The 17,084-nt window shown below is 45.9% G+C and overlaps 1 protein-coding gene across 3 annotated transcripts in view; it reads right to left on the bottom strand.

The window, feature by feature from the left end:
• Positions 1–925: 925 nt before the first annotated feature.
• Positions 926–17,084, bottom strand: part of NR6A1 (nuclear receptor subfamily 6 group A member 1) — a 236,684-nt gene continuing 220,525 nt past the window's right edge. For all 3 annotated transcript variants that reach the window (XM_039239008.1, XM_039239009.1, XM_039239010.1), the window contains 3 exons: positions 10,085–10,206; positions 8,067–8,219; positions 926–6,163 (listed from right to left, as the gene is read on the bottom strand). In XM_039239008.1, coding sequence (XP_039094939.1) covers positions 6,075–6,163; positions 8,067–8,219; positions 10,085–10,206 — 364 coding nt within the window. In that variant the 3' untranslated portion in view covers positions 926–6,074. The remainder of the gene's footprint in view (positions 6,164–8,066; positions 8,220–10,084; positions 10,207–17,084) is intronic.

The following is a 17,084-nucleotide window of genomic DNA, read 5'->3' as shown; positions in this document are numbered from 1 at the left end:
ATCTCTGGGTACAAGTCCTGACACTTCCTGTGTGACTCAGGGCACAAACCTTGGCCACCCAGACCCTCCACTTTCTCAGCTCTAAAAAACCTCATCTATTTACTGGAAAGACAGGTATTAATAGGCTGGACCATCATGTCATAATAGGCAAGCTACCACCCACACGCTGCTGCACTGAGATGTAGCGGTCTTCTGGAGACTTGGCAGATGGCTTTCCTTCCTCAGCTCCTGAATGTGGCATTCAAGGCTTCCCAAGTGCCTCTCCAGCCTCAACTCTTGCTAATCCCTTCCATCTGCTACCCTTCCTGCCACAGCAGTCCCTTGTTATTCCCAAATATTGCAAGTTTCTGATTCATAGCTGGGTGTGCCTTCAAACCTGTTGTTGATCTCTCTCACCTCTACCGGGTCTATCTTCCTTTCTGTATGGTGCCTTTCTTCAAGACCCGCCTTCAACACTCCTCTGTGAAGCACTTCCTGAGTAGAACAAGACAAATCCCCCTTTAGATCCTTTACAGCTTCATCTATGTCCTTCATTACGACTCAATCCCATTGTACTGCAAAGGTCTGTTTGCTTCCTCCACCAGACTTAGTCCCCCCAGGTGCGCCACTTTCTGACTGGGAGACCTTGAATGAGTCCCTTCACCTCACTTCAATAAAATAGAGGTAATAATCTTGGAGGCTCAAGGAGGTTCAGGTTTGTGAAAAGTCCCAGCATAGTGCCTGCCACAAAGAGCAGACACCTCACTCAGTCCTGGGTCGTTGATTCAAGCAGCTGAGAGCCATCCTTCTGCCAGATCCTCAGCAACAGGACCTGAGTGGGGAGGGTGTCAGCTACAAGCAGGCCCGACGGGTCTGAGGCCCCGGCTGGCTCCTCTGGGCATCCCACTGTCCCTCCCCAGAACCCCAGACAGGCTTCACAGACAAATGCCATGTGCAGAAGGATTCACATTTATTGGTTCAAATACAGTACCTAACATTTGCTAAACATGCATTTCATACTAATTGGTCACATTTCCACAGGTAGTCAATTCACAGAAAAGGGCCCATCCCTTGCCAGCTGGCAGGGTGGGAGGTAGCAGAGGGCCTGGATAGCCTGCAGAGCCCACCAACTATCAACTGGTCATGTAGGGTTGATGGAGCCAGGCTGGTGGGCAGCCCTTGGCCGGCCCTTTGGGGACAAGGGCTCAGAGACATCCCATTTATGCGATTCCTACGCAGGACTGTGGGTAGAAGTGGGCCAATGGTAGGTAGCCCAGGGACACGTTTGCTGATTCGTGTGCCACCGCAGCCCCTGAGGGTGGGGTCGTGGGAGGGGGCGCACCCTGTGCCCTGGATCACAGGAAGGACATGGTGACGTCTGCAGGGGGGTGGCTGGGACTCCCCAGCCGCTGCCCAGACGTTGCTATGCAGCCACCAGCCCCTATCGCAAGCCTGGGATGGCAACACTGGCAAAAATACCAACACCCCAGGGCAGGCAGGCCTTCTCTCCTGACAGAAACATGTGAACAGAGCAGGAGCTGCAGTATTCTTTTCCCACAGGACTCCTCAGGGAGGAATCGGTCAGGATGTCACTCAAGAGGTAGTTTTATTTTTTTCTTTTTCATGGAAATTTGAGTCAACAACATTCTCACCTATTATAAGACATTTCAGAGGAAGAAAAAAAAAAGGTCACCAAAGGGCAAAAATGATCCTTTGGCTGGTAGGGCTGGCTCCCGGACTTAGAAGCCCAGCCTCCACCAGTAACACAACTTTCTTCTTGGGCTTGGAGCAAACTCTGGCCTAACTCACAGCTTCCCTTTGAGCCTGCAAATGATTCCTGAGCAGGCTGTGCTTCGTGTAGGACTGCAGGCCCAGAGGAGGGCGGCCAGATGGGGGCTGGGTTGGGCAGAGGGAGCAGGCATTTCACGAGGCGGTATACCGAGGCTGAGCCGCCTTGGCTCGTATTGTAGGACAGCCGAAGTCTTCATGTTTCAAGGCAGCCCCAGCCCGGTCCCAGGCTCCGCATGTTCTCTGGGGCTCCTGCTCCTGAGGAAATAGTCCAGGCCCGGTTCTCAAGCCCAAAAAAGAAGCTGCTGCTTGTGGCAGCCAAGAGAGGGGTTTCTGGGGACCCTGTAATTAAATACACATCCCTGAGCTGTGGCCCTAGAAACCCTTGCCTTGAGGCTAATCAGCTTCCAGCACCTGGTGGAATGATTGCCGTTTCTCATCCTGAGACACAGATAAAACATCATTTCACAGACACTGGACATAGATGCTTCAAGCTGAGGAAAAAGGGAGGTATGATTAACTGCAAAGGCAGAGGGGAGTGTAGGGGATTCTCATGGATCAAGTTGGGGAAAGTAAGAATAGTGTTTTGGGTTTTTTTTTTTTTGTTTAGTTTTTTGTTTAAAAAATCAATAAGGAAAAGGTTAAAGTTTAATAAAAGAGCTGGTCTGAAAGACTGGATTTCTTAAAATAACTGCAAAAACTTAAAAAAGCAACAAGGAAAAAGACTTATAAACCAGGGGCCCAGAGCTCAAGACTTGGAACAACTGCTCAACTTCCTGCCCTGCTGCGAGGCCAGGGTCCCCTTACTTTGGCCAACCTTGGACATGGCTTAGGTGCTGCCCATGGTGGGTTTGTGCATCTGTCTCCATCTGTCCCATTCCTCAGGAAATCAAGAACAAAGTTAGGAAATAGGGGGCAGAACAAGGCAGCTAAGTCAAAGAGCCCAGTGTTTTAAGGAGCTGGTGACATACTGGCTGTGGCAGGTACTCACATCCCTGAAATGGGGTGGCAGGTGAGAAGCAAGTCAGTGTGGGGTGGGTGACTGTCAGCAAGGTCATAGAGACCCTTAGGTTCCCTCGATGCATCCTCTGGGTCTGGGGAACAGGACAGGGAGGCTCCTGTGTGCTGCCTTCTTTCCCTGGAGGCTCGCTCACCTCACTTATGGGGCAGACATGGGGCTGGGTGTCCTTTGAGCCAGGTGGAGTGCTTTGCGACGGGTTCTGGGGAGTTTCTCCAGACTAAGGGCGAGATCACTGAACCCAGTGAAAGATTCTAAAATTCTACAAAGGAGCCAGAGAGCATGAGTTGTAGGTGAAGTTCCAAGATTCCAAACTTTTGTCTTGGGTCAAGAAAACATTTAAAGGGAAAGGAAAGGAAAAGTCTGTTTCAGTGTAGTGCAAGGAGGTGGGATTCTCCTTCACCACACAGCTTTCAGAGGTATCATTTTATGGTGGAAAAACCCTCACTGAAAGTGAGTGCTGTTGGTAGCAGGGGATCAGAGAGAGGACAGAAGAGAAGGGAATCAGAGACAACATGCACAACTTTTTTCTTCTTCCACTAGCAAAAAGGCTACCTGTTAACCAATCATTATGGGAAGAAAGGCAAAAAACAAACACACCAAACCTCCCCCTCCAACCTTTCTCTGTGTCCTTCAAACCAAATTCACAAATACATCTAGTGGCTGACCTAATGTCTCCACGCTGCTAGCTACACTCCTACCTTCTCCTCATAATACCTGAGTTTGCAATGCAACACATTCACTTTACCCTGTTTAAAAAAAGCCCACGTCATAAAAGGACTGGGTGCAGAAGACATTAAAGGCTGTCCACAGGTCAGGCTCCGGCTTGGAACACACGGCCACTTGGCTCAGAAATTCTGCAGGGCTCTTGGCAATGAATGGGCTCTTTGTTCTGTGGAATCTGCTGCAAACATTTGTAAAAATGGATTTGTACAATGGCAACTTGCAGAACCTTTCCCCCACTCCACAAATTAACAACTTGCTCTGTTTAATGCTGCGTTACTGGAGAGACGTGCTCTTGCCTTGTCAGAGAGCAATTTCCTTTTGATACCCAACACAACCAGCAAAATGCTGAATTTCAAAGAAAAGCGATTTCAAAAAATAATTTGACAGATGGAGGTCTAGACCAAAGAAAGACACTGCACATAGGAGCAGTCTTGGAGAAGGGGACTCTGATATCTGTCTCCTCCCCTATCTTGAGAAAAGCAGCTCGGAGTCTGACCTGTAGCCAAAGAATGTGATCTAGTTGGTTAAATAAAAACTTCAGGAAAACAAAAATATCGTGAACTTAGAAATAAACAGACACACACACACAAAACTTCCCATTGACATGTGAAAAACATTCTGGTTGGAGCTTTTCCCGAGGAACATGTCTCTTTTTTCTTTCTCAGAGCACCTGGGGAAATGGCATTAAGGAATAATGAATGCTCTGAGTTTTAGACCCATCAAGGGACAAAGTCATCACTCTGCTGGTACCCGTAACATTTCACTGGGAAGAAAACATTACCATCTGACACAGACTACCTGGTATCCACACCATGCGGTGGCTGACTGGGTAAGCTTGCAAGGCCAGGTTGGGAAGACAGCAAACGACCTTTGACTAAACAGGCAAAACGAAATGCTGTGGGTCCCTCAAGCCCACCCAGGGAGGCACCCAGTTAAGTGATCTGTCTGCTGCACTGGCTGTGGGAGGTGCCTGGGTACAGGCAGGGACAGCTGCTGTAGTAAGGCAGAGGAAGAAAAAGCACCTGAAAGAGCTCTAAGACAGATACGTCATGGCCACTGGCCAAGGCCAAGAGGTAAGGAACATTTCCCAGGACCAGGCAGGGCAGGTAGTGAAAGACTAGGAGGTCCAGGCCATATCTGCAGAGGGGGTAGCCAGACCCTTAGGAACATGAGGTAGTTTCAAGCCTTGCCACCTCCCGCCCCCTGCCCTGCCCCCACTGCCACTTCCCTTCCAGGTGCTTTGGACTCCAGCCCTCCAGGCCTTGGTCAGCCAGGCGACTGATATAGTCTAACAGGCAGCTGGGCCACTCTGATCCTTGGGCTTTCTAAGGAAACCTGGTCTCACTTTGGAGAGATTAGGAGAACTTGGGGAACAGAATGAAGAGGCAAAAATTCTGTTCAGCAGATGGGTGGAAGGTCCTTCCCACCGTATGAAAGACAGCAGGTTTTGGATCCAGTCCTGAGGGTGGGATGAGATGGGGTGAGGGGAGGAGCAGGGAAAGGAAGATTATTCCTCTGGCAGTATGGCCTTTGTCCCACCACCCTTTGAAGAAAGCAAGGTGAAAGGAGAATAAATCAGCAGTGGGCACCAGGATTCAGAGCACACATGACATTTTGTTCAGTTTCTTTCAAAGGGCCAATAGGAAGTCAAATTTATAAGAGAGAGGCAGAAGTCTGAGGAAAGTAGACCTTGGTAGATCCAGGTAAAGAAACTAAGTGGCTGTGAGCCCCTAGAGCGCTGGTAGACAAGTCGCATGGGTGAACTTACTGCCAGGGCCTTGTGTGGATGAAAAGTTGACAGTGGCAGTTCAAACAGTGGGGGTGGGGGGAGCCCACAGCATGGTGTGAGAACAGAAACCCTTCTCCCTGAGGACTTGGAGGGAGGGAGGACACCTAACTTAGGTCACTGTGCCCTACCCCCCCAACTGTCATGTTTTCCAAAGAAAAGAGATGGCTAAATCCTTATCTCCTGTCCTGTTCCCAAAGTCTTTCCCACTTTGCTTGATAAACCTCCCAACACCACTTTGCCCCTTTATGATGTGCTCTTTTACTTTTACCTGGCAATTCTGTGGCTAGAAAAAGGCAGTTCGCTCTCGGACAGACTAATGTAGGAGTCTGCTGAGAACATGTGGAAAAAGTAGGGATGGTCACATCCCTCCCTTTCCACTGAGGTAGTCGTCTTTGTCAACATTATGGAAATATTCATCTCAGCCCCATCCCGCCCTCTCCCTCAAAATACAAAAGAACTATCTCTAAACAATGACAACACTATAACATTAAACATCTTCACATTCTGTAAACTGCAAGGAAATGCATCGGCTGCATTCACACAAAAGCATGTGCATCATGTTGAAGGCCATACATTCAACTCTGTCGTGAAATAAATATATAGAAAAATGAGGTTAAAAAAACAGACAAACAAACAAAAACTCTTCTTGCTATGGAGGCGACTGGAAACACTGCTCCACAGCCTCCACCTTGGTCTCTCTGGCTCTTTCTTCTGGAGCCTGTCCTGCCCACCCAAGGCGCTGTGGTCGGCCTGAGGAGGGGCGCTGGGAACAGGTCATTCCTTGCCCGCACTTGTCTTGCAGGAATGCAGTACCACCTTAAAGAGGAGGGGTAGCTGCTCCAAGGGCACATTCACCATCTTTCCTGGTAACAAGGTGGGAAAAGAAGAGTTAGCAGGTGGCTGCAGTGGGAAAGTGTAGCTGCCTCCTTCCTCTTAGGCTGGTAAAGGGAGACTATTGCCTTTTTAAAAAAAATTTACTTATTTATTTTGAAAGAGAAAGAGAGAGAGAGAGAGAGAGGGAGGGAGAGAGAGAGGGAGGGAGAGAGGGAGAGAGAGAGGAGGACGAGGAACAAAAGCAGGGGAGGGGCAGAGGGAGAGGGAGAATCTCAAGCAGGCTCCTCAACATCAGCACAGGGCCCAATGCAGGGCTCGAACTCAAGGACTATGAGATCATGATGTGAGCTGAAACCAAGAGTCAGACGCTTAACTGACTGAGCCACCCAGGTGCCCTGAGAGAATGTATGTTGCCTTTTTGAGTGACTGGAGCAAGAAAAGTGCCAGGAGTATCAGACAAACTGTGCTAACATCCTGATACCCAGACTCATTTTGGTGCCCTAGAGTCTAGTAATGGTACAAGCTATAATCGTTGTTACCATTTACTTGCTCTGCACTAGGTGTTTAAATGCATCGTCTAATGCTCACAATATTTCCACGTGACAGGTGGAACTTTTGATCCCCATTTTATAGATAAGGAATCTGAAACTGAAAGGTATTCCTAGATGTTCTCTTAGAGCTAAAATACCATGAGAAACATATCCTGTTTTCTTTTTTTTTCTTGTTAGATTCTCTAACTAGCATTCTATAAAGCACTGTTCTTTAGAATAGTATAATGGGTTAATAAAAGAAAAGTAGGGGGGTAATCACAGGGGCAAGTAAATTTGAGAAATTCAGAGTTAATAAAGGTATATAGGTTTCTTTATTGGAGGACTTCACAGAGCATTCAGTGTGCTAACATACTTTGTAAATATCACAGGCTGTTGTTCTTCTCCCTGACTGTTTCTTAGAGTCATGCTCAGATCCCACTCCGTATCAATTAAATCAGGATTTCTGGAGGTGCAATCGAAGCACAGATTATTTTTTAAAAGCTTCCCAGGTGATTCAAAATGCTACCAGAGTTGAGAATCCAGCTCAGTATTAATTACTGACTTCCCTTTATTTCAGAGAGCATTCGATTAATATCTTATTCAGTAAAACATAGATTTGGAAATGTTGAGCTTTATTATAAACTAACAAAGCACCCCTAAAATTCCAAAATTTTAGGTCCATTTCAGATCTGCTACACTATCTGGGTCCAAAAAGTAGACACAAAAATTCCTTTGTCAGACTGAAAATTTTTTCCTTGAAAATTGCACTGCTGAATCTGACAGGAACAATCTTAGCCTAGAGGTCACATTTCTGAGTTTTCCCTCAATGTACGCTGGGTTACTCTACATAAGAATCTTTACCAAATGAAGTAAAGCAACAATAACAACAAAAATTCCTTTGTAAAGGTGTAATTTTTGAGAATTATTTAAAGGTATCACTTTAAATGGGTGATCCATGAAAATCTGTAAGAAATTCTCCCAAAATGAAGTTAATTTTAAAAATTGAGATATAATGAATTCAAATACCATAAAATCCACCCTTTTAAAGTATATAATTCAGGAACTGAAGTTAATTTGAGAAACTCTGAGCCTGTTTCCCCATCCACTGAGTGACCATAATAATATCACCAGTCACTAGCCTTACAGTTTGTTCTGAGATTAAATAACAAAAGGCCACAAGGCACCCTGCACATCATAGGCACACAAGAAATGTTAGACTTTCTTTCCCTATGAAGAAAACACAAACTTCTCATTATAATGTAACTTTTCTGAGGGCAATGGTAGTGGCTCTTTTATGCAGTTGGTGACTGGCCTGCCTGGAATACGCATTTTGGAAACACTACCTGTCTCATTCCCTTCACAAGCCAAGGAAGGCTTGGAAGCCCAGCACTAAGAATATTACCTGCAATATAGCGAATCTCAGGTAAGCACATCATGAGGTCAGGAAAGCGGTTTGGCTGATGTGTGTATTTATATTCAGTGAAATCCTGGCAAATGTACCAGTATCGCTTATTCAATTGTTCCAGCTGAGAGGCACTGGTCAGACCCCTGATATCTGTGAAAAAAACATACAGGAATGGAAGCATTTTCTACTGTGGGAAGAACACCAGCTCCTTCAATATGTGCATCTTTCAATTAAAAGTTATTAAACATTGTCACAACAAGAGATCTTTTCTCCTTCTGGCATGGAGGAAGAAAACTTTGGACAAGGGAAGAGAAATCAGATAAAGGCAAAAAAACTATAAAGGACAGTCACCAGACTGAAACACTTGAGTGCTAGGCTCTATCCTCCTCAGCTACTACATAGCTCCCAGCACAGCGCCTGACACAAAACAGGCAGCAGTGGATGTTGGACAACTGGCTGAATAATCTACCTTTCACAATATGTCTTTCAGAATATCTGTAAACTGGCCCTTTGCTGGAGCTGATCAGAAAGCTTGCTGATACCTACACATTTATACTATGCACTTACTCACACACGGTCTCCTATGTGCTTCTGCTCACACTGTTCTACCTGGGCTGTCACTCCAGCTCTTTTGTATATGGATTTCTCTCCCTCCTTTATTTATATAAAAATGTATGTGTCTATATATATAATGTAATGGACACACACACACCATCCCTTTTATATACAGAATATAGATGTTTTATATATATATATATATACACTTTATATATTATAGAATATAAATATTCTCTCTATATATATCTTATCCAGCCTTTGAGGCTCCAGTCAGATTTCTCCTCCAGGAAGCTGCTGCTGATCTTCCTCCCATCTAAGGCTCAAGTAATGTGTCAAGTGCCATTTTAGAATGTGTACTTTTTTTTTTTGATTTTTAAAAAATGTTTCTGAGAGAGAGAGAGACAGCGTGAGCAGGAGAGGGTCAGAGAGAGAGGGAGACATAAAATCTAAAGCAGGCTCCAGGCTCTGAGCTGTCAGCACAGAGCCCAACACAGGGCTTTAACCCACGAACTGTGAGATCATGACCTGATCCGAAGTCAGACGCTTAACCAACTGAGCCACCCAGGTGCCTCTAGAGTGTGTACTTCTTGAGGCCAGGGATCTGGGATCTATTTTATTTAATGTCTTTAATGCTCAACACAGTGCCTGGTCTAGAGGAGGCACACAGAACAGCAGCTAAATGAGTAGAGAAGGTAAATGAATGAATAGTGGAGAATCAGCAGGAGGAGCAGGCAAAGAGACGGGATCAGAAGTCTCTGGACTAGGAAACTGAACACAGGAAGAGAGCACTTTCAATGTTACAAGGCAGCAAAAGCGCCCCGTTATACTGTGAGAGCACAGCACTCATATGATACTTTGGAGAAAAGAGAATACGAATTCTCTTCTACACTCAGGTTACTAGCAGCTACCAAGCACCACTTTGCAGGTAATACCCCATATAAACCACAACCAGCACTCCTCTAAATAAAAGCCATGCTTGATATGCATTGTGTGAGTTCTTGTGCACCACCATTCTGCCCTGAAGGGGCCGTCAGAAGCATTGCCAGCCTGTCACAGAGGTCTTATCTCCAATAGTTTCATCAGTCACCCTGCTCTTCTTCAGTCGCTGGTAAGCTTGGTACATATTTTAAATGACGCATGTACTGTCCTTGGTGTCTGTGTTTAAATGCATTAAAACTGACTAAACAAAGCAAATCCTCTTCCTTCCTCTATGAGTTATAGAGACTGTGGCATTTAGTTGGAAGAAAAAAAAATCCAAAGCATGCCCTGCAACATAGAGGGGCAAGATGAGGGGAGCACAGGCCTTTATCTAAGATTGGTACCCACATGGTGTGAGAGATTATATGTGACAGTCCTGAGAGTAAAGGGGTGGGAGGTGGTGGTGTGTGACACAAGGGCAAATGCTCTCTGGCCAACGACGACAACAAAGTTCCCTTTTTTCATTCCCAGCTACTTACCTTGATTTAAGAAGTTAATTGCTTTCATGCAAGCATACTCCTCATTGCTGACCTTTAGCTGATGGAACTTGTGATACAGGTAGATGAGCCGCTCGATCACCTCCATCCCTTCATCACTAAATCTGGGGAACAGACAGTGGAGGTCAAAGCAGGGAAGACAAAAGGTCTCCTATAGCTCAAGGAGCTTGAAAAGCTGAAAAGAGCTTGAGCTTGGGGGAAATAGAATCCAGAACCAGTTGTGAAGGACATGTAGATCCATGGTTTGTCTAGAGGCCAAGAGAGCTCATACAAGCTGCTGTTCCCAAGGTCATGTGGGGTCAATCAAATCTAAGTTCAAATCCAGCTCTAACATATACAAGTTATAAGACCTTGGGAAAATCATCTGACCCCTCTAAGCTTTGAGGTCCTCTTTTGTAAAATAATAATGTTTGTCTGCTTAGGGTAACAAGGGCCAAAAGCAGTTTGAAATATAAATGTGGAAAAATATGACATTATTAAGATACTACTATTGTTCAAACGCAGCCTGCAGTATCAATGGCACAATGGCTCTGTGTGAGCCTCTGCCATGATGAAGAAAAAGCTGATGGTTATACTTTTTAGATTCACTGTTTTCAGCAGGGCTGAGGTTACACACAGTGGAAAAAACATTTTGGCATCCCTGGCTTCAGCTAGGGAGGGAGGGAAACATTAACTGAGCCTCCATGTCATACCAGTCTCTGTGCTGGGCTCTTAAAAAATGTTTGTTTATTGACAATAAACTATTTGTAAAAAAAAAAAAAAAAAAAAAAGTTTGTTTATTTCTGACATGAGAGTGGGGTAGGGGCAGAGAAATAGGGGAGACAGAGGATCTGAAGCAGGCTCCACATGGACAGCAGCAAGCCTGATGCGAGGCTCGAACCCACAAACTGAAGTCAGATGCTCAACCGGCAGAGCCACCCAGGTGCCCCTGTGCTGGGCACTTTATGTGCCCTTTCTCATTTATTTTTCTCAGTCCCATGGGCAGGTGGGATTATCACTGCCACTGTATAGATGAGAAACGGAAGTTCAAAGAATAGAGGAAACTGCTCCACAAGCGTACAGTTGGTGGCAGAGCTATAACTTGGAACCTGGGCTAACTTTCCAAGGCCTTGGTTTTTCCAATATCTACATAGCAGGTAAGACTCAATGCAGACCATGATCCTTTCTTTGGATCAGGAATAAGCTCGTTGGGGAAAGACCAAGTTTTAGAAAAAGGAAGCCCAGGTTAGAGGACTAATACTTGGGGTCATAGTGGGGAATACCTTATACCAGAGGTAGTGACACCACCAAAGCAAGGCAAAAAGGCTTAACGGGGAAGCAAGTGTTTATAAAAGCTGGGGTTGGGGGTCAGGCTCAGCCTCTGCCCTTCTAGGAGCTCAAGGAGAGCTCCAGACAGGCCTTCAATGCAGCTCAGTCATGGAGAGAAGATGCTCAGCCCTGAAACTGCTTCCTGGTGGCATGTTCAGATCTGAGTACTGCAGCCCTATGCCAGGCAAGAAGGCCCTGTCTGGGTAGGATCCTCAACACCTGGGGAGTATTTCTGCTGTCTGGGCTCTACTGCCTTCTGCGTTGACTCTGAAGGCCTCGCAAGAGCGTGGCCTCCTGGGCAGGCAGCACATTTTTTTCTTCCTGGGGAAAGCCTGGCTCTGGCTGGGGCCAGAGGCATCTGCACTTCTCAAACACCAGGGGGAGCTACAGCAGCAGCCACCTGCAATCTAGAATCCTGACCCTTTCGACTCAAAGTTCGGCTCCCCATTCGTTGGAGCTGGGGCTTCTTTCCTTCCATCCGCTGATCTCAACAATGATGGCTGACTCCATTTCTCTCTCTGCTCGGCTCAAAGGCTTTTACAACTTTATTAAAACTTTCCCAAACTGGCTGATAGACAAATTTATACTGAATAGTTACTATACTAACCTTATCTACCATTCTACCCTTTGTTGAGCATTTGCTACTTGCCAGGTACTTTGTTAAACATTCGACACACATTATTTCACTGGATATTCCCTATAAATCCACAAAATTGGTATTGTAATTCTCTATGTTCTGTGAAAACAAAGCTCAGAGAGGTTATTTACTGTGCCCCTACTGCATTTTACCCTCCTGACAACCAGCAGATAGCACCTCCATGTTAGGGATAAGGAAGCAAAAGAAGAGCGCCTTGCCTTCCCCAAAAGTTACATGGTAGTTACGTGGTGGTGGGTGGAGCTGAAGTTTAAACTCAAGTTTTCTAATTCCAAGCCTGTTGCTTTCTCAGCACTACTCTGTGCACTCCCTGACTGTCCCGTTCCCACAGCAACTCAGCCCCGGGCTCAACTCAGCCGCGTGGAGGGTACGCTGCAGTGTCTCCATGACGCAGAGACATGCAGGAGGCAGTGGGCTGGGAGTGAAGACCACACCTCATCACAGTACTCTGTTGGCCACTTCTGTTCTTAGAGAAAAAAGGTCTTTACTGCACATTCCCTCTAGGATCTGCATGGAGGGGTGGTGTGGGGATGAAAAGCAGCAGGGCATCAAAAAGGAGGACGTAAGCCGAGCAGCAATGGCAGCATCTGTCTGTGGCCGAGCAGTGTAGCAAACAAAGATAATGTTCTCTCCCTTAATCAGCAACCGCTTGCCCCAAGTGCTCCCTCTGGCGCTGCAGAACCTGCAGGTGTGTGGTTATCAGCGGGACCCCCGGCCTGCGGTGGTGAACGTACTGCGAGGGACACAAAGCGGCTCCCAAGTGCCTGGCATGAGCACATGTCCCAAATCTGCCCGTTCTCTTGGGGACAGCACATACTCTTTTCCAAATTTCCCAGGACAGGCAACCATCATGGACCCCTGGCAGTGATGGGGGGCTGGCAGCCAGCCGAGTAGCCCCCACTCAGTCTCCACAGCTCGACTGCAAAGCTTTCCTCCACACCCCGCATCCCACCCCTTGATAAACAAATTGTTCTCTGTTCCATGGGCCTGCTTTCTCCTCCAGCCGTGCCTCCTCCACATCTGCCCACTCCACAGCTCTAACGCCCCTGTATTCCCTGTCTGCACATTATCAGCATTTAAAGTCAGAGAGATGGACAAACACACCCATTCTTCTTCGAGGTTCCCAATCCACAAGCAGGCTAGGACAAAGAAAACATTCCTGCCAGGATCCCCCAAACCACTGGACCATTCAGTCAGCAATTGAAACTGACACTATGTAAGTTATGTCCCATTAAGGGGGCTGAGGGGCCCAGCTGTCTCCTTTTCATTCAGCTAAATGTACCTACCCCCAGGAGCAGTCATCAGCCACAACCTTAGAGGAACTGCCATCTCAGCACCCACATAAACACTCCACGATGGCAAGTAAGACTGCGACTCCAAGGACACATTCCAGAAAGCCGAACTTTTCAGAAGGCTTAAATAATTCAGCAGAGGGAAATGGTAAGGATTCTGGGCTTTGGAGCACAACAAATCTAGGTGGTAATGTCACCTTCCTCTCTTCCTAGGTTTGTAGCTTTTAGTTTTCACCTCTCTGACCCTCATGCTCCTCCTCTGTGGAACAAGGATAATATTAGCGCAGTTGCTTGGGGGTGGCAGTGAGGACAAAACGAATAATGTTTGTAAAGCACTGAAGACGGAATTTGGCACAATAAACAGTCTATAATTGTTAGCTATTATCATTATTAATGGCATCATCATCCCTGCTCCTGTTATAACAGCAAAGTGATTGTGTTTCTTGAAACTTACAGTTAGGATCTGAGCAGGGAAGCTGGGAGGCAACTTTTCAGAGATCTGGCAGAAATGGAGCTAGTGCCTGTGAGATAGAAGTGCCCATTAAAGCCCATCTAGTGCAAGGCATCTTCTCTTGAGAGTGAAGGAGTCTTGATTAGGGCCAGGAGCAGTCACTGGCTGGTGCTACAATCTGCTTTAAATCAAATTCACCCAGCTCACTGTCTGATAACAGCCTGATTAAGGAAAATGGGTACCATAAATTTGATTCAATATTTGAGAAGAGAAAAGGAGGTGGTCATGTATCATCGGGGAAAAGCCCTTTCATGACAGCAGGAACTTACTTGCACTCAAGAGTTGTGAAAAAGTAAAGGCATTTTGGGGGAGTAGGAGTAATGCAGGAGCAGGCAAGGTAGAGAAGAGCCGTGGCCAATTACAGACTCCACACCCTGGGTCTCTAGCAGAGGAAGGAATGCTTTACACTGATGTGCCTGATTCCAGAGGTCTTCGCACTTCCTTTTCCTCTGACCTCCTGGGCAGTTCCCCATGCTCAACAGACTCCAGATCAAACTCAGAGTGACTCATCTCTTAGTCTGTTCTTCTCAGACTCCATTATCTTGGCTAAGAGAATTGGCACCCACCTGCCTGGCAGCATCCCCAACTTTCCACTAACTGAAGTCCCACTGACTTTACCTCCTTGTTATCTCTTAATTCTGTGCTGCCCTCTCTATTCCCATGACTTCTCTATTCACTGCTGCCTTGTCCAGGCCTTGTTTTCTTTTACCTGGATTATGGAACAACCCCCTACCCAGACACTATCCTCTAGCGTTGTCTATGCCCATCAATCCTGAGCTTTAGAGCCTCAGGGATCTTTCTAAAATGCTAACCGGCCATGTAATTACTCCACTTAAAAACATCCTAGGACTTAACAGTATTTACATAATATAGTCCACATTCTTTAGATTGGCATTTGAACACCTTCATGACCTGTCTTGTTATACCTTTCTCTCCAGTCATTTCTCCCCTCATTTCTCTGTCTCTCAGATACATTCTCTCTATACCCTAATCCACAGGTTTGCTTCTGGTTCACTACACAAACCAACCATCCAAGATCTCTAACTTCTAGGACTTTATTTCCTGCCTCCCTCTTGTTGTCTATAATCTACCTAGAAAAACCCACTTCAAGATGCAGCTCAAATGTCTTATCCTCTGGTAAGCATTACCTGATTATGCAAGTAGAGGTACTTACTTCCTAGTCCCTCATATACCCCTCAATCTCCACCAGTATCCCCCTGGATTATAGATTGTTATTTGTTTCTATTTGTCTCCCAATCCCCTAAACCAAAGGGCTCTCACCTCAGAGTCAGAACTTGTGTCCGCATCATCTACAATCCCAACACTGCTCCCCTGACATGCACAACAGGGTCCTAGTACATGGAATCAGAACTAACATGTTGAAATTTAACTAATATTTTTCTATGATTCCATAAGGTTCTAGCACAGAGTAGTGAGTCCTGACAACAAATCTATTTCTTATCCTCAGGTAAGAGGTCCCACTAGGGAGCTCAACACCAATACATCTTCTAGAATCAGCACTGTTTAACAGAACTTTCTAAGCTGATGGAGATGTTCTATATCTGCACTGTCCAGAACAGGACCCACAAACAGCTAGTGAGCATGTGGAATTTGGCTAGTACAAATGAGGACTGAATTTTTCATTTTATTAAATTTTAATTAATTTAAATTTAAAAAGTCACCCGAGGCTAGCAGTTACTATATTAGACAGTGTAGTTCCACATTCTCCTCAGTAAAGAGACTTCCTAGGAAATAAACATTGCCTTGCTAATTTAGTTGTTACTGGCCCCTGCCCTTGCTCTTGGGGCTCAAGGGACCGGATACAGTAAGATGGATGCCTTACAAAGTTCAAAGCCACAGAGGGGCCTGTATGGCTAATGATCCCTGCCTACCTGCAGAAGGCCTAGGAAAACCCATCATTCTACAGGGACTGGAGCCCATAGGTTGACTTTGTAGACAGCCCCCGGGCTGTCCTAGTGGATTCCAGGCAAATATGGAGGTCAGGCTCATTAGCCAACTCTACACACACTGACAATATTAGAACTGCTAACTGCAATTCAAACACTTAGTTGGCCCAGAGTTAAGGAGGAGATAGGAATTTGATAGAAACAATGAATTAGAGGCTCAAGACAAGGGGTTAGGTCATTTGCAAAATCAGATAGCTCTGTTTACAGGACAAAATGTCAGCTGGGTTCAAAGCTCTGTCATTTACAGATTACCCTGAAGCCAGTAAGCATCACTTAAAAGGAAATATTAGAAAACCAGGGGAGGGTATCACCACCCTGACTCCTCCCTCCCTCAGCTGTGCAAAGGGCCCTTGAGGGTCTTGGAGCTTTACTGTCAGCCCAACACTCCCACTGTCTTTTTGCCATGGTAACTGGATGGCAAAGGTGGATGTACTTTGGTCCTGTGTATAGAAGTGTGTGTGGGGGGAGGTGCTAGTACCCCATCTCCTTCAGCTTTCATTGATGGGGGTACCTTCAATAAGGGGAGATTGGGGGGGTCGCCTCTCTTTCTTGGTGCTCTGGAATCCTATAACTTCTGTTTTTTAAAACTGTTCAATAAAGGTGAATTACTGAAATGTCTATTGCAATGTGATTTAAGCTTTATTTTTCACACAGATAAATTAATAAGCCAGAAAAGCTGTATCAACAGATCATTTATTCTGATTTTGGGATGTCACCATGTGCTCTAGGTCTTCAAAGTGAGTGAGTAAAAGATTTGTGCTAGACAGGGAGATTAGGATCCTGGTCAGCTGAGCTGAGACATTATGCCAGAAAGCATTGAAAAGAATGGCTCAGTCTCTTAGTCCCATGCTGTTACCATCTCACCGCATCTCAGATACAGTGACAGAGCCTAAGCTTTGACACCAGGCAGGCATAGGTTCAAATCCAGGCTCTGGATTCAAACTCAAAACACTGAAGGGCAGGTCTCTTTGAACTTCAGTTTTTTCATCTATAAAATAGGCAGAACCACACCTATAATGCTAGAGGCTGCTGAGAAAGACAGAAGACAATCACCCAATCCCAGGGGCATCTGGGTGACTCGATTCGTTTACTGACCAACTTTTGGTATGTTGGCTCAGGTCATGATTTTAGGGTTTGAGATCGAGCCCCACACTGAGCTCTGCTCTGGCAGTGTGAAGCCTACTTGGGATTCTCTTTCTCCCTCTCTCTTTGCTCCTCCTGTGCTCATGTTCTCTTCTCCTCTCTCAAA

The sequence above is a fragment of the Hyaena hyaena genome, unplaced genomic scaffold, assembly GCF_003009895.1.
Source record: "Hyaena hyaena isolate Hyena2069 unplaced genomic scaffold, ASM300989v1 scaffold_151, whole genome shotgun sequence".
Taxonomy (NCBI): domain Eukaryota; kingdom Metazoa; phylum Chordata; class Mammalia; order Carnivora; family Hyaenidae; genus Hyaena; species Hyaena hyaena.
The sequence above is the reverse complement of the archived record's forward strand: the minus strand, read 5'-3'. Positions and strand labels throughout refer to the sequence as shown.